Here is an 18360-nt window from a genome sequence, read left to right as displayed (position 1 = left end):
CATAGACCCTCTTCTTTTGACCTTGATATAGTTACAATCCATTACTACTCTAGTGGCTCATTGCTGGCTAATAAGAGTGTTTGGAAAGAATTGGGGTGTATTGTGAAGAGCCAGACCTGAATAAAAGTTCAAGAAAGATTTTAGTTGATGTGTAATTGGCTGCTTCAGCCTGAGACAAAACCTATGCAAAGCTGGAGTTATTTTTAGAGAAATCTTGTACAGGAACAACGATGACTCCTTAAAGTTTGATTCAAGTCAGCCTCTGCTCTATTTACACCATACATTGTTGGGCCTCTTCCTAAGTTAAAATCTGGCTTCAGACATTTATTAGCTATGTGACTCTGGGCAAGTCACTTTTCTGCTTGCCCCAGTTCCTCATCTGTAAAATGAGCTGGGGAAGGGAATGACAAACCATTCCAGGATCTTGGCCAAGAATCCTCTCTTCTCCCTAAAAAGGGGTCAAGAAACAATAATAATAGGTACAACAAAATCTGGGGAAATCATCTATGTCAATAGGAGAAGAATGATGGAATTGAAAGTCCAGTGAACCCTGGATTGGGGAAAAGTGCATCTATCTGTAAATACAGTCCCTCCTAAATATTCATCAAGCAGGGAAATTTGGCTTGCAATTAAAAGTTGCATCAAACATTAAAAATATCCGAGAAGCAAAAAGCATTTTTTCTCTAAATGTCCCCTGAGCTCCTGCTGGCTAGTTTCTGTGAGGATATGGATGTCTCTGTGGACTCTTGAGACAGAACATTAACAATGGTTTCAGGATTAACCTCTTGTCTCCAATACTTTGCTTGCAGCATTCCTTCTGCCCTAGGAAGACTGGGATTACTCCATACCTGCACAATTGAGTCATAGTTGTCAGGGATGCGATCTCTTTAAGAAAAGAGCTCTATTTCTTCACAAGTGCCATAGTTTTCCTTGGAATCAGTCCAATGAGAAATGAGGTCTGTGGAGTTGAGACCAAGTTTCCCTGAAGCATTCTGGAGCTTAGCAAACAAGCCAGCAGAGTCAGGCCGAGTTCCTGCCATGTCTGTCTTAGTCATTTAGGTTCTTGAGTCCTTGGGCCAGGTAGGGTGGCATCATGCCTAAGAAGGATGTATGGTGGAAAAGATGATGGATTTATTATCAAGAAATTCAAATTTTATTGGAATCTTTGCTCTTGATTTTTTTTGAGACTGGGTACATTGCTTAACTTCTCTGGGCCTCAATTTCCTTTCCTGTAAAATGATGGGGTCAGACTAGATAGTTTCTGAAGGCTATTTCAGCTCTAACAATATGACGCTATGACCTTTAATTTAACTGGAATATACATGAACAAACACTAACTCTTTACAGGGTCTTCACCTTCACTCCATCCATATCCCAGAATACCCACAAAATGGAAAAAAGAGGAATTTTGCAATAAACTTCTTTCTGTTGTCTTAGTTTCTTTTGAGAATGAGTCATAACCATGGGGAAGTGGAAAGAGTACTGAACTCATGGTCTCATGTTCTAGTTCTGAGACTTAGTGTATGACCATAGACTGCTTTGGCCCTCATTGTTTACCTGTAAAATAGGAATGATAATCCTGGTGTGACCTTCTTCCCAAAACTATTGTGAAGATCCAGTGAGAACATGTTTTATGAATCCTTAAATGTAAATGTAAATTAAATGTAAACTCCTTGGTTTTTCATTTAAAGCACCTCATAAACTTTCTAGTCTTCCCCTCTATACCTTATTCTTCTTTATACACTCTTCAAACTAACAATGGCAGTTTAAAATTCAGTTCCTTTAACATGATACTCTTTCTTTGGCTCTATGTTGTCTTAGAATCTCCTTACCCTTGCCTCAGTTTCCCTGGCCTTCCTCAAGATTCAATTCAAAACCCATTTTTTGTCAGGAGACCTTTTCCATTCAAATGAAGAAACAGACCAGAGATTTGAACAAACTTATTCCATGTAGTTGTCACTTACTCTCAGATTTCCCAACTCCCAAGGCAGATTCCTACCACTTCAGTGCAGATAAGAGTCAATCTCAGAGTGGAGACAACAGTTTTAAAAGTTCTCTTTGTTTCCACTTTGTGTGCTCATTTTCTGGGATTGGGATAGAATATGTGTGAGGGCCAATACAATAGAGGACCAGAACAAGATCATGGATGACATCTCAGTTGTACTATGTCTATATTTCTGAACTAAACCCCATCTAACAGTCTGTGTGCTTTGAGTTAGAGATAAGGTAGAAGTGATGTTGATGTGTGAGTATGTGTTTCTAATATCTTGGTTATGCATGTACATGTATGATATCTGTATAAATATGCACTCTCCACTATGGTTAATGATTCCACCAATGTTAATGTTTAAGATCAGCACGAAACCATAGGATCACAGATCTAGGGCTCCTTTCTCAAGGGTGAATACAAAAAAGTACTATTTCACAGAGCACTGGAATTCCCCAGGGAATTTTCAATATTGATTGAAGGCAACTTTCCCCAATACTGTGTAAAAGGTGATGTCAGCCCCAACCCCTTTCATTTGGCCAGAAGATGGCTTAAGAAATCCAAAGTTATCGGTGTGGAGGAGTTAAAAAGAAATTTGCGATTGTCCTGTTTGGAAAATTATCAACTAGTATCTTTTCTGAGATACCTGTCCACACATCTTTTGCCAAATACGGGCAGCTTTGAACTGGCCAGTCTTCCCAGGAGTTAGAGGAACTGACCTCCCACCCTGTTGCTCTGAGGTCAGTGGCTGGAAACAGAAAAGAAAGAATAGAAAATTGCTTAAATCTCTGGTGTCTGTTAGGATTCTAGGATCACAGATTTTAAACTGGAAAAGACTTTAAATGTTTGTCAGTCATTAAAGTTCCCCCCCCCTCCTTTTTTTTTTTTTTTTTTTTTGGCAAAGACTCAATTACACCGTTAGACATTTCTCTTCTCTCTGTTTGTCTGTCTCTGTCTCTCTCTCACTTTCTCTGTCTCGGTTTTGTTTTAAGGGGTGTTGACCTGTATTTAGTTTTACCAAAGTGAGTCCTCTTGCAAGTGAAACGATTGGTTAATTGAGGCCGTGACTGACATGGGGGAAAGAGTGCAGAAAGGCGCAGCTCCGACCTGATTGGCTGAGAGGATAGACTCAGAGCGTTCTTCTAACAAGAGCACGGGGCACTCTCTCCAGCCTGCAGCCTCCGGGAGTCGGTGCTGTTCACCCCGCGGGCCAGGGAAGGAAGGAAGGAAGGAAAGACGGACAGACCGAGCTGTATTTGCTCCGCTCCCTTCCCCTCCCCTCCCTACCCATTGCCCACCACCCACCACCCACCCACCCCTAGCAGGAAGAGTTACAAGGTTTCCTGGTTTGGGCAAGAGTGTGCAGCAACTGTGCGGGTGGGGGCTAGGGGTGGAGGAGGCTTCTTTTGTCCCCGAGGATCACTGGCAGGAGCCTCCAAACTTTCTGCACGGTGAGACCCCTCTGCGGCCAGACAGAGCAGCCCCATAGTTGATCTGACTCTGGGCCAAGGATGGCTAGGGCGCACCACTCCCGGGGCCGCTGCTGGCCCCCTATGGGGGTACTAGTGGCTTTTGCTGCCGGGCTCTGGGCTGGTGGCATGGCCAGTGAGTATGACTATGTCAGCTTCCAGTCGGACATCGGCTCCTACCAGAGCGGGCGGTTCTATACCAAACCCCCTCAGTGTGTGGACATCCCAGTGGACCTGCGGCTGTGCCACAATGTTGGTTACAAGAAGATGGTACTGCCCAACCTGCTGGAGCATGAGACCATGGCTGAGGTGAAGCAGCAGGCAAGCAGCTGGGTGCCCCTGCTCAACAAAAATTGTCACATCGGCACTCAGGTCTTCCTCTGCTCCCTCTTTGCCCCGGTCTGTCTGGACCGGCCCATTTATCCATGCCGCTGGCTCTGTGAGGCTGTGAGGGACTCCTGTGAGCCCGTCATGCAATTCTTTGGCTTCTACTGGCCAGAGATGCTCAAATGTGACAAGTTCCCAGAGGGAGACGTCTGCATTGCTATGACCCCTCCAAACACCACGGAAGCCTCCAAACCCCAAGGTAAGGCGAAAAGCCCTCCTTCCTTCCCGTCTTCAGACATGTTTCAGTTTCTGACACACTTTGGGGTTGGGGTGGGTAAGGGACAGGAGCTTATGAAGTTGGATCCCTCTAAGAAGCTGGCATCCCTGAGCTCCATTCCTCCATCACTTTCTCCAGGAGTAAGACCACTTAACAAGAAGTTGCCCTAAAACTTTTTGGAATAACTACAAAAGCTTCTGTTGTCTCCTGGAGTTAGGTGCATGTCGAGGCTCTGCCTTGGCTCCCATATCCACGCCTGCCCCCTTTCAACCGAGTTCTGAAAGCCCCAATGCCCATTTCTAACTCAGTGTTTCTCTGAGATTGAGTCCTGCTCTCATCCCCATCTCTCACTCCAACAAAGCTCGTAACTTTTAAGTAAAAGGAGAGAAACTTCTTGCACCATTCTCTGGGAGGATTGAATGTTCTCAAGGAATAGCTTAAAAAATTATTATTATTTTTAAAGAGAACAGTAGAGTTCCCAAATGAAAAGTCACTTTGTGTGTACTTGTATGTGTGTGTATGTGTAAGTGAATATGTGCGCACGCGTGTGTGTGCACGCGCAAGCAAGCCAGCAAGTTTTGGGAGAATGCTAAGAGCTATTTTGTTTATTTTCATAGGTACAGTGAAGCTTAAACACCGTCTTTAGCCAGTCATTAAGCAAAATAGCCCCAGGATAACAGTGGAGCTAGCTGCAAAAAAGTTAAGAAACTGTTGAGAATTCTCTCCTTCCCCCCTCCGGTTCAGGTTAGGACTGTTAATCTGGGGCTGTGAAGGGATCCTTCTCGTTCCCATCATAGGATTCCTTCACTTCCCCTCACTGAACAGTTACACAAATCCCCGGGTAATTAGAAGGAGGAAAAATGTAATTAACTCATTGTCTATTGTCTCAATGGGGGTGAGCATTAGCTCTGCTAGCTCTGGATTTAAAATCCTCCCAGATGACCCATCTATTCTCTCAGAAGCTTTTAACAAGTGTTTCCTTTCAGATTTTAAAGACAATTCGTGATTGGGGGTGTATATGTGGAGAGGGGAGATAAAGAAATAGACCGAGACACACGTTTAAGGGAAAAAAAATCAGCCAGTCTCAAGAATGAATTATAACATTTAGCAGACTGGTTAGCTCAGGTGTGTGTTTGTGGGGGTAGGGGGAGATGCTAAGTGGTTTAGACTGGAGGGAGGTAAAGGCGGATGCTTACATATTTACCAGGCCACCTTGAAGTGAAGCGACTTTTACCTCTTTACACCGCGGAGATTCATAGAGAAATAATTCATGACCAGGGAAGGGGGCTGGAGCAATGTGTTACCTAATTTCCAAGATACATAAAGATAAATATTCCCACTTAGCGTGTGTGTGTTGGGAGGGGTTTATTTCAAACAGTCGATTGTTTTAATGGGATGTGTAATAAGTGGGAAAAAGTATCGTGAGAGATGCTGTTCAGTTATTTGAGCCCAGGACGAGGGGCTCTGGGAAGCCCAGACCACGGTGAAATGAATTTTGGGGCAGCGCGGGTTGACACTCCCCCGTCTACACAGGGTTAACCTTACGGGAAATTCAGCTCCTTTCGAGAGCCAGCCGAGCAATTACCTTGAGCAAACAAAGCACGTTGTGTTCTGCCCATGTGGAATGGTCCGTCGCCTGCAGCCTGGGCAGGCTTTTCCTTCCCCTTCCTCTCTCCGCTGGGGGGGACGAGCCCAGAGCCTGCCCTGGCAACTACGCTTGCCGGCCTGCCCGCCCGGGTGTTATTGCACACAGCCCTCCCCCGATTACCGTGTAATTGCCACTTTCGGGGACCGGAAGCGGACACGACCTAAGATAGAAGAGTTTGGGCTTTGGAGGGGGCAGCCTTGGAGAAAATAGCTGTGAGGATGATGTTAGGGACAAGTGGATGGATATACTGAGAGAACGCTCCCTTCTTCACCCCCATCTTCCTTCTCTTCTGACAGAGGAAGAGAGGGTGGGGAAAGAGAAAGAGGGGGACGGAGGGAGGGACGGAAAAAGGGAAGCAGGGAGAGAGAGAGACAGAGACAGAGAGATTGGTTGACTTCCAGGTGTGTGGTTTTTTTCCTCCGTGCTTCTTTGGCAAAGTTTTACTTTTAAAACCTAAGGGTTTCCCCCATTTTCTCCACCTTCACCTCCTTACCCTCACCCCGGGGGCTCAGGTAGTCGTGTCTCGCTTTTTAGTGTAGGCTGAACAAAAGAAGAGTTTTACAACTGGAAAGCCAAGAAGGGAACTTGCTTGCCAGCCGCCCTCCATTACCTTGGTGATCTTGATTTTCTTTAAGTCTCTTTTCCAGCTGCCTAAAGATTCTTGGATTTGACATCAAGCAGTCTCCCTCTTAGGTGTAAAAATTGGAACGTCTGATTTAATGAATGAAGTCTATGATATAGAATGATAACAATGATGAGAGGGAGACTAAGCATCTGATAATTCAAAAATATGAAATGGGGATTTTGGATCAGAGCAATCGTGGGTGCAGCTCTCCCCAAATCAGAATTAGACAAGGTTGACACTTTGCACATGGCAGAAATGACACAAGCCATGAAACTGTCACTATAGTCAATCAATCAATCAATAAACATTTATTAAATGCTTATTATATCCCAGGCATGGTGCTAAGTGCTAGGAAAAGGCAAAGGACAGCCCTATTCTCAAGTTGGTCACAGTCCAATGGGGAGTCTATAAGCAAACAACTATGTGTTAAATAAGTTATATGTAGAGTAAATTGTAGATAATCAACAGAGGGAAGGAAATAGAATTAAGGAAGACTAGGAAAGGTGAAGATTTTTTTGGGGGGGTGCTTGTAGAAAGTCAGGGTAACAAGAAGGCAAAAATGAGAATTCCTGCTTGGACTTCTCTTAAATATTGTCAGTCTTAAGTTTCATTACCCATCTCCATCTGTTGCTACATCAGATCTCTATGCTTAGCATGCATGAGCTTGTTTAAACACTCAAGTGCACACACAAACACATGAGTACTCCTACATAGATTCTATGCACACTCTGGGCTTTGGGGATTAGGTTGGTTTGCCTGACCCAGGTTTTTCTTCAAATGAGCCTAGAACCACAGAACGTTTGAACTAGCAGAGAATTTAATGATGATGTCTCCCAACCCCTCTCTTGTTACAAGGGTATTTTTTCACTGAGAATCAGAAAAAGGAATTGATTTGCCACACAGGTACTGTGTGCCATTATACACAGCTGTATTCAGATACTCGGAGCCAGAGTTGGAACACAGTTCTTGAGATCTCAAATCAGATATTTTTGCTGTTAGACTAAACTGCCTTACTTGTAAATGTTAGTTCAAAATCTATCTTCCTTCAAAATGGATGCCAGGCCTCCGTGGGCTGCTATTGGACAGGCAATTGGACCCTTTACAGAAGAGTGGTTTTCCCAAGCACTTCAATCCCATCAACACTTAAAACCTCCAAATGTTTTACCATTTAAAAAATGTTTTACCAGACTCATTAAAAAAAGACAAATGCTCTTGTTTCATTTTCTTTTGTTTAGAAACTATCTTATATGAACTATCTAAGCTGATTTTCTTTTCTTTAATTGCATAAAGGCCACAATCTTCTTATAATATTCTTGGGTTCTCTTTTCCTATGTGGTTCTCCCAGGAGGAGTGTGGGTGCATGTGTGTACTCTTTTTATCAAAGAAGAGAAACTTGCATGCTATCCTCCTTTCTCTTGAGCCTTCCTTGTATTTGAAAATGAATGGATGAATTCTCTAAGATATGTATCAGATTTTGAAACCCCATCTTTTCACCAAATGAATACTGTCAGAATTATGCATTTTAACATTACTTTCTCTTTCTCTGTCATTTAAATTTTGCCTTTGGTGGGTGTGTGTAATGTGTGTGTGTATGTGTGTGTGTGTGTGTGTGTGTGTGTGTGAGAGAGAGAGAGACAGAGAGAGAGACAGAGAGAGAGAGAGAGAGAGAGAGAGAGAGAGAGAGTGAGAGAGAGAGAGAGGGAGAGACAGAGAGAGAGAGAGCAAGAGTGAGAGCAAGAGCAAGAGCAAGAGCAAAAGTGAAAAGAAAGTCCTAACCCCAGTATTTGGTCATTCCTTTATGGTTTACTATTACTACTGCTGCTGCTGCTGCTACCACCTCCAAATGTTTCAGGATTCTTTTTGCTTTTAAACTTAAAAAAACTAAATGATTATTATACATTTTCAAATTGGGATTTGGTTCCATTTTTCATATGGATGACCTGTTGCATTCCTCCTGTTTCTGCAGTCTGTAGGGCCCCCAAGTAGATATCAAGGGAGTCACAGATTAATATTGCATTACACATTCTTTCTTTTCCCCTTGGAATAAAACTGCTCCACAATTGCCCATAAGGAAATAGTCATGATGGAGGAGAGCATTATGGGAAACACATAGAGGTCTGCCATCATCAGAAGTAGCAAACTGATCTTCCAGGGCAAATCTTAGGAGTAAGGAAACTACCTTTGCCCTGATTTCCAAGAGTCAGTTATAGGGACGGAGAACTCTGGATAGAGCAGGGGCAGAGAGTTTGTAAACAGGGGAAGACAAATGTGTGGAAGTAGATTCCATACCTCAAACATATAACTTCTCTGCTGCTGTCTGTCAAAATTCTAGTCTTAAAACTGCAGTAGGAAAGTTTCTAGGTTTTTTTTAACCCCCAAAAAGGAACAAACTTAATGTATTTCATCTTTCCAGGACTTCATTGTTACTTGGGAGAGGACAATCATATCTCTAACAGTGAAGAAATATTTTGACACTGCTTCCTGTATATATTCACTTAGGATTGCTTCTTTCATTTTTCCTCAGTCATCCACCTCTTAATGTAGAAATTATGGCCAGAGTTTCTAATTCTAAATCAGGCTTGGTTCTTGTTCATGAGTTACTAGCACCAGCACTCATCCTTTGGATCCTGGGTGAAGAGTAAATTGTAAGTCAGCCTGACAGAACACTGTCAATTTTTTAGTTTGCAGGCTAAGTTCTGACTACTTTGAGACTGTTGGGCATTTACTAGTGTTATAATCATTCTTAGAAAGATTGACTATGTGTACCTGCTCCTTGGAGCTCCTATAGAGCATATATCTAAAGTGCTTTTACACATACTGCCTCCAGACTGTGTTGGAACCCTGCTTGGAATGAGGGAAGAGATTACATGCTACCATGCACTGTATTGTCTCCTGATTGCTGACACAGCATTAATCCTCCCCTAATTGTGGAGTGTAGATGCTCTGACTATGTTGAGAGAAGTTATTCATCATTCTCCCCATTCATGATCTTTCCCTGGGAAGAAGTGGTGTGTGTGTGTGTGTGTGTGTGTGTGTGTGTGTGTGTATGTGTGTGTGTGTGTGTGTGTGTGTGTGGTGGGGAGGGTGGCAGGAAGCTACATTCTTCTCACTATCTGTGACCCATGCTGAGGAGCTCCTTTGATCTGTTTGATGAGGGAGGAGAAGCTGTGGGCCACTCTCTTGAAGGGGGATGGGAAGAAGAGAAGGAAGGAAGGCTGGGGGCATGTTTCTGAGCAGAGGATATCTCCACTTGGAACTGGCACTGGCTCCTTTCTGAGTTGTTTGGGGTCTGTCATCAACTCCTTAACATGAGGTCTCAACAAATTCATAAGACCTAGTGCAACAAGGGACTTTAGCTGTTCTAGGACCAAGCAGTATTTGAACCTAGATTGTATGACTTAGTGCTGTTTTCACTGCACCAATCCGCCTTTCTTTCCCAGGGCCATGGCTTTTTTTCTCAGGCAGAGAGCAGGCTGCAGGAAGTACCAAAGGAAGCCTCAGTCTACCAAAAACCAGAATGTTGATGTACTATATTCAATTTCTAAACAAGACTGTTTCTTGGGCAGGAGACTGTCTAACCTCCTTTGCCCTGACTCTATTCCTGGAAGAGATACTTTACTTCCACTGGGTCCTTCTGTTGTGACAATTGCTTTCATTGATTAAATTAGGCATACATTTATTAAAGACTTATTGGATTTTTTTCTTTTTGGGGGGATGATGGAGAGGAATATAAGAGAAAACTTCAAGGAGAAGATATCACTGAATTAGGCCTTGAAGGAAGATTAAGATTCTGAAAGGGGCATATGAAGAGAGATTGCATTCCAGGAATGAGAGACAGCTGGTGTGAATGCTTGGAGGTAGGAGATAGAAGGTAGAATTTGAAGACAGTTCATTACTAGCTACTTGTAGTTCAATGAATTTATGTCAGAGAAGGAGCCATTCTACATTACCCCTCAGAAGTCCTTCCAATGATGAAGCCCCTCCCCCAGAGCTCCTCACCTTTCAAAGCCTTTTACAGGCATTCACTAATTAATGTCCACTGAAGTGCCTCTCCCCACCAATTTCTGCCTTTCCATTTGGCAGCTCTTTCTGGTGACCCCTTCCGCTTGAACTCCCCTTCCTCACTTCCAGCAAATTCTGCCCTTTGCAGGATGATGCTGGATAAGGGTGGCAGTGTGTCCTAGAGATGGAGCTCACAAATAAACTTAAAACACATTCTTTATTTCTGCCACCATTCAGATTCAGATTTATATCATAGAGAGTGTTGGATCCCTGGCCAAATGTGTTGCTAAGGTCATATTGGAGAAAATGGCAGAGTAATGGAAAGAAAAAAGGGGTCTGCTTTTTACTATTGATTATAGTGCTGAATAATATGCAAGGAAGAAGGAATAAGGACACATTTCATAGAATAAAACCAATATATAGGAGAGAAAAGAATGCCTGAGATAACCTAAAATTCATCAGGAAATGAATTGTTTCAACCTTTCCTCTTATTTCATCCTCTTCTCTTTCCACAGTATTGGTTTAATCAGAACCAGAGGCAATGTCTATCTTGGATCTTAGGCAATATTTCTTTCTCATCCTGACCAGCAGAAATCAGGAACATACTGAAATAATTCTTCCCCTCACAAGATCATAGATTTTGCAGAGGAGGAAACTGAGGGCAAGAGTAACAGAGTCAGGATTTGAAGCCAGGTCCTTGAACACCGACTGATTCCTGGGCATTTTACACCTCCCCAGCATGGCCCCAGTAATTAGATTGAATAGGGGTATTCTTTCCTTCTCCATTCCCTCAACTCTATTTCCAAGTTGCTCATAATTTTTTCTCTTGTTCTTTTTCTTCTCCTAGGCACAGCTGTGTGTCCGCCTTGTGATAATGAGATGAAATCTGAAGCCATCATAGAGCATCTTTGTGCCAGTGAATTTGGTAAGCTCATCTTTGTGGATTCCACAGGTTTGGGAAACTCCTACATGTTCCTAGCTAGGGGCTAGCTTCCCCTGATGCAGAATGTGCATACAGCAGATAACAGTTTATTAACTTCTCTTCTGGAGTTCCTAATGCCTCTGAGGAAAGAGACAAACCTGGGGAGTCTTCCATCAAATGATTTTTATAAGGACTTGGAAGCCAGAGTAATAGGAACTTCTCTTTTCTGAAACTCAGAAGTCTGGCCCTCTGGGTTTTTCAGGGAGCCCAAAGGGTTTGTGCAAATTGCTGCCCCAAGGTCTGCCCCTAGGTGTCAGTGTTACTCTATCAAAGTGTGAAAATGATTGGCAAAAGTTCACCTCCCCAGGGAAGGAGAGAGAGTGTGTTTGTGGATGAAGGGTGCCCATCCCTCTCTGAATCAGGATTTCCCAGCCCTTGGAAGCCCAGAATCACAGTGGGCTAATGTTTTCTTCCCCACCTTCAGCTCTAGCATAAAAAGAACTTAAACTCAAGGAGAGGGTATGGGCGGAGAGGACCCTGCTAACTTTTTGAGTTATAGCTTCTTTCTGGAATGGCTTCCTTTTTGGTTACTCCAAAGGATAGGAGATTGGCTGTCCCTTCCAATGACATAATTCTATATATTTTTTGAACCTCCATGGCTTTCTCCTTCCATCCAAGTTCTATCTCCTGGGGTCAATCTTGTTCTCTGTGATATTTATCCCCAAAGCAGATATTCTACAAATGTGTGGCCTTTGTGAGGTCTACTCAGGTGAGGATGGGACATCTTATGTCTTTTGCTCAGACTTCTAGATTGAAGGGGAAGGAAGCATTTCATGATTTGATATATGGTTCCTCGTTTTCTCCTGCCTACAGAGAGTAGAAGAGGGATTTGGGGAAGACAAAGGGTCATAAAGATATGACTTTCAGAACTCCAAGGAACCTTGGAGGTCCAGTTTAACCCTTACATTTTAAGTGGAGAGAACTGAGGCCCAGAGAATAGGTGATTTGTCAGAGACTTTCCAGTGAGTTTCCTCAGATTCAGGGCTCAGATTTCCTGATATAGTCCAGCATTTATGTGACTCTATTGTGTAGCAGAGCTGATTTCTCCACCCTAGGACAATCATTTCTCTAGGAAATATCAGGGCATATATATATATATATATATATATATATATATATATATATATTATAACTGCCAACTACTAAATTGTGGTTTTGACAGGAATTCACTCCTTATATGTCCCAGAAGAGTAATTCTTCTCTTCCTCTTCCTCCTCCTCCTCCTCTTCCTCTTCTTCCTCCCCTCTTTCTCTTCCTTCTCCTTCTCCTCTTTCTCTTCCTTCTCCTTCTCCTCTTTCTCTTCCTTCTCCTTCTCCTCTTTCTCTTCCTTCTCCTTTTCTTCTTCTTTCTTCTTCTTTTTCTTCTTTCATCTTCTCTTCCTCTTTCTCTTCTTTCTCTTTCTTCCTCACTTGTCTTGGCTATAAGTGAAATGGGCTAAAACTGGGCCTGATTTCACAACTGATTGTCCCAGAAACCTTGACCAGCTCCCTTTTAAATCCTTAGATATACCACCTATTGTACCATGCCCAATTTCTGGAGATTTACCAACTGATGTCTGGAAATTGTCCATAATGACTTAGTGTAGATATCTGATTTTAGGCCTAATGAAGCTCAGGACTGAGCTCAAGAGATCTTCCAGCCTCAGCTTACCCCACTAACAAGGAATAGAGATATGTGCCACAATGGTGGGATTATTTAGGACTTTTACCTGAGAAAGAGAAAGACAGGTTACACATATTTTCCATTTGATTGGGTTTCCCTTTCTGTACTTTTTTTTTTTTTTTTTACTAGAAATGAGCTTTTTCCAGAATCTCATCTCAAAGCCCATTATTTATTTCTCTGTTCTTTTCTATTACTCTTTTCTTTTCTCTTCTATAGCTAATTCAAATCCCATTAAATTATACAAGATGATTTTGCATGCCATTTTGTATGTGAATTAGGTATGCAAAGTCCAGGTACCTTTGGTTGTTGCTTGTGTTGTAACAAAGAAGTTCAGGGTGGAGGCCACTGGGGGCAGCATGGGATAGTAGATAGAGTTTTGGAGTTGGGAGTCAGGAAAACAAGGGTTCACCTTGCCTGAGATAGTGTAAACTGAAACTGTGTGAGCTCAGACAAATTACTTAATCTCTCCGGGCTTCAATTTCCTCACCTGTTAGTCAACTAATAAGGTCAGCAAGTCAAGAAGCATTTATTAACTGGTCACTACTTACCAGACACTGGACTTTATTCTGGGGATACCATGAAAGGTAAAAAAACAACTTTATATTCGAAGAACTCACAGTCTAATGGGAAAGACAATATGCAAGCAACTACATACATACAAGATATATGCAAGGTAAGTTGAAGTTAATGAACAGAGGGAAGGATATAGATTTGAGAAACATTGGGAAAGGGTCTTTTGGGCTAATATTTGAAGGAAGTTAAGTAATCCAGAAAGAGGAAGGTAAGGGGGACAATATTCGAAGCATGGGGGACAATCGGTGAAAAGGCATAGAGTCAGGCATTTAGAATGATGATTTGGGTCATACAGTGACTAGGAGAAGAGTGAAGTGTAAGAAAACTAAAAAGGTAGTTACAGATCAGGTTGTGAATAACTTTAAAAGCCAAACAGAGGATTTTGTATTTGATCTTGGAAGTCCAATCCATCTCTAAATCTATGATTCTTTATCATATTTTCAGGTATTACAAAAAGATGTCAATTAAATCTAACACATTCATTAGGTTCTGATTGTTTGCAAGGCACTGTGTCTCATGTGCAAAAGGATGCAAAGACAAAAATGAAGTAGTACCTATCTTCAAAAAGCTTAACATTTACACAAATAAATAAAATAAAAGGGAGATCATTGAGGGAGAGAGGGCTAACAATTTGGGGGGAGGAAAAAGATCAGGGAAACCTCAATGATGTCATCTTAAATTAATTCTTGAAGTAAGACAAAGATTTTGAAAGTCAAAAAGGAGGAAACAATATATCCCAGCATGGGAATGGGCATAACTTGTGTGACAAATACCCAACAGTACAAGATGAAAGGGTGGAGTTGAGGAGTAGCCAGAATAGTTTTTCTGCAATAGAGTTTGGAAAATAAAGGTAGCGGACTCTGCAGGATTTCTGATAAAGCAGCCACAGAATCTGTCATAGAGAAAAATATAATGAGTCTCTCTAGATCTTATGCAGAATAAATTCTCAATAATACAAATGCATGTGAGGGTTTTTTCCAAAGACGAATTGTTTTTCTTATAAGAAACAAGAATGTTCCATAAAACCTTTCTGCCTAAGAATTCCCAATTGAATGTCTGATAAAGCATAGCCATCAGGATGAAGAATATCACTACACAAAGTGTATGGGAAGAGAAAAAAGAAGAGAGAAAAGAAATGGCTGTAAATTTGAAGTCTTCAAAAAACCATTTTAGTAGGTAATAGTTGATTGCAACTGCTTTTAGCCTTGGCAACTTTGGTAAGCTGGTGGTAAGACTATGATAATTATAGATCATTCTCACCAGGGTAAGGTGGCCATTTAAGGCACAAAAAAGTAGAAAAGTCTAGCTCTGAAGGAACAATTAGGAGTTCTCTGTGCAGCAAGCAGCAGGGAGAATAGCCGCATAGAACTGCTAATCCCAGTTGAAATAGGCATGGAAAGTGAGGGAACTATTTCAGCGACCCAGACAATACTATCTTTGTATTTATTCTATTGAACTAAAGAACAACTAGGTGTCTATTAAGTTCAAACTGATTCTCCACAAGAGGAAAAAGTGAAAGAACTTGAGGAAAGCCTCTCTCTTTTTTGGCGTATCAAGGGATATTGAAGTCTTCCATGATAGAATAGAAGAAATGATTCAGATGGGAAACAAACAAACAAACAAAAAAACAGTCAGAGGAAGATGAATGGAATTCAAATATGTATCAGGAAGTGAGAGGAAAGATGCATGTGGCACAAAGAAAGAAGGAAAGAAGAAAAACTTCTGAAACTAATGAGTATTTTTTGGTGATTCATGTAGAAATAATGATATTTATAGAAGGAATCTGGAAAGAATCTGTAGGGGTTATGAAACCTTGGATGGAAAACTGAAAGAATTAGGGAAATGTGTGATTACATCGGTATTTTCCTTTGAAGGTAGTGATTTTACAATAGAATGGAAGATATGAGAAATAGTCAGCTGGCTAGAAGGAAGGTGTAAGGGTGGAATTTGGCTTTCTGAGTCTTAGCTTAAGACATAGGAATTACAGACCTTTTGCCAGGGATGGAGTGTATCTAATGAGGGCCAAAAAACTTTCTACCTGGAAATTTGCTGAACTGCTAAATGGATTTTTAAATTGAGAATTGAGAGAAGAGGTCACAGAAATGTGATTTTAGGCTCCATTAATAGGTTTTGAGTATGGAACAAAAGGTCAGACTACCTATGGAGTTTTGAATCTTATTCTGAGCACTTTACTTTAAAAGGGGCATTATAAAGCCAAAGCAGTTTGAGAGGAAGACGACCAGAATGCTGAGGGGATTTGAAATCACATGAAAATTTATTGAAGAAATTGGTGATACTTAGCCCAGAGTAGAGAAAGCTTAGGAAGGGATATGATTGCTATCTTCAAATATGTGGGTTAATATGTGGAAGAAAACTTAAAATGTATTTATTATATCTCTGAGGACAATAATTGGAAGTTACAGGGAGGCAGATTTTAACTCAGAAGAAAAATTTCATAATTTCCAATAAGAGCTATCCTGAAATAAATGGGTTGCTGCCTTATAGAGGGTAATTAGTTTTCTGTCATTAGAGTTGTTCAAAGACAAGCTAAAGGATTATCAGTAGTACTGGAGACGATATTTCCAGCTAATCTTTAACAATCAGCTCTCTGAAAAAAATATGTGGACACACTTTTAATTGTAACATACATTATTAACATTTCCCTTGGCAACTTTCTTAAGTTTATATAATCAATAAAACAATCGACAATTTCCAAAGGGGGAAACGCTTTCACTAAAAATTTCCTTCCTTCCTTCCTTCCTTCCTTCCTTCCTTCCTTCCTTCCTTCCTTCCTTCCTAACTTTCTCACTTTCTTTTTTCCCTTCTTTTCTTTCTCTCTTTTTTATCTGTTTACTCTTTCTCCTTCCTTTTACTTCTCCCTCCCTCTCTCCCCAGCTCTTTCAACCAACATATTTAGTATCTATTATGTGTGAAACTTTCTTATTTTGTTAAAAAGCAACTTAATTTTCATACCAATCTTACCAAAAATCAGGTGAATTTTTATAATTCTCACTTCTTGTTTATTGTCTGGATATCCTAAATGCCTTTGAATTTTATTAGTATCATTAACCCCTCTAATAATCTTTTAATACCATTAACAACTTTAATAACCCATTATTATTACAAGTCCCTCTTTAATTTCCTGACATGGGGGATTGGAGCCAAATGGATTCAAGCATATGGTGGATATTAATGTTGGTGAAGAATTAGGATTCTTTTATGGCTGCTCTTTTCCTGCTTATTCTGCTGAGCCTTGCTGCATCTGTGTCTATATTTTATTCAGAACCCACCCACGTGGAATTTTGACTTTAGTTATCTCCCTTGAGTCCATCTCCCATCACAAATTTTGGAATGCCTGGGGACTTGTGGCAGCTAGACAAGTTGGATATACCCAGGGAAATATTAGAATAGAACTGAGTCTTTGGGAAGGGTTTGAATACTGTCATGTATCCTAGTAAACTTACCAAAGGACTGTGTGTTTCTTACCTGATTCAAACTATATATTCATTTTACAGGGTCATTTTACAGTACCTTAGGGTACTCTGAGACAGAATATCTATAGCACAGCAATATTGATGATTCAGACAGAAAACTATTATATATTTTCTTCACTTAATAGTATTTTATTTTCCAACTACATGTAAAAGATAGTTTTCAACATTCATTTTTATAAGATTTTGAGTTCCAATTTTTTTTCTCTCTTTTTCCCTCCTCTCACCAAGACAGCAAGCAATGTGATATAGGTTGTGCATGTACAGTCATATTAAACATATTTCACATTAGTCATGTTGTGAAAGAAGGATATGAACAAAAGGGAAAAACCATGAGAAAGAAAAAACAAAAAAGTGAAAATAGTATGTTTTAATATACATTTATATTCCATAATTTTTTCCCCTGGATGTGGATAGCCCTTCCCATCAGGAGTCATTTGGAATTGTCTTAGATCATCTTATTGCTGAGAAGAGTTAAGTCTATCAAAGTTAATCATTGCACAATGTTGCTATTAACTGTGTGCAGTGGTCTCTTAGCAGAAAACTATTCTATATACTTTTGCTATTTTTTTGACAGGAGATTTTTTTGTTGTTGTTCAGTCATTTCAGTCACGTTTGAGTCTTTGTGACCCCATTTGGGTTTCTCTTGGCAAACATACTGGAATGATTTGCAACTTTTTTATAGTTAATTTTAAAGATAAGGAAATGAAGGCAAACAGGGTTAAGTAACTTTTCTAAGATCACAAAGCTAGTATGTGTCTGCCATATTCAAATCTTCCTGAATCCAGACTTGGCATCCTATCCACTGTGCCACCTAGCTGCCCCACCAGATGTAGAGGCAAATCCTAATTTGAGAAATAGTCAAATTTTGGTAAATCTTTGTCAGTTGAACATGTGATTTAGAGCAAAAGAAAATTTTCTTCTTCAGCTCATGGAGTCATGGGAAGTAGAAGTTAGAAGGGATGGAAATCATCTTATCTAGCTGCCTCAGATATGGGTGGAACCATATATGCAATGTCCTACTTAGTATAAAAAGGCTTTTCCAGCTCTCCTTAATCTTAGTTCTCTTCCCTTTGAGACTTCTTCCAATTTATATTTATATCTTATATATATAAATACTTATACTGACTACATTTTCTTTTTTTCATGTCATCATAAACAATAAAATTTCATAGGATCTTTGAATCAGTGTCAAAATGTGAGCTGGAAGAGACCCTTAAATATCACCTGATCTAATTCCTCTCATTTTGCAGAAGGGAAAACTGAGACCCAGAGATGCATAATACTCTGCACACATTTACAAAGCTAGTAAGTAGT

General features: G+C 40.7%; 1 protein-coding gene across 1 annotated transcript in view; it reads left to right on the top strand.

Annotated features, from left to right (window-relative positions):
• Window positions 1-3110: 3110 nt before the first annotated feature.
• SFRP1 (secreted frizzled related protein 1) overlaps window positions 3111-18360 on the top strand; it is a 73372-nt gene continuing 58122 nt past the window's right edge. The window contains exons 1-2 of the mRNA XM_023494733.2: window positions 3111-4042; window positions 11183-11260. Of these exons, the coding sequence (XP_023350501.2) occupies window positions 3499-4042; window positions 11183-11260 (622 nt within the window). The 5' untranslated portion in view covers window positions 3111-3498. The remainder of the gene's footprint in view (window positions 4043-11182; window positions 11261-18360) is intronic.

Source organism: Sarcophilus harrisii, chromosome 2, assembly GCF_902635505.1.
Source record: "Sarcophilus harrisii chromosome 2, mSarHar1.11, whole genome shotgun sequence".
In the NCBI taxonomy this organism is placed as follows: domain Eukaryota; kingdom Metazoa; phylum Chordata; class Mammalia; order Dasyuromorphia; family Dasyuridae; genus Sarcophilus; species Sarcophilus harrisii.
Note: the sequence above shows the minus strand (reverse complement) of the source record. Positions and strands in the feature narration are given on the sequence as shown.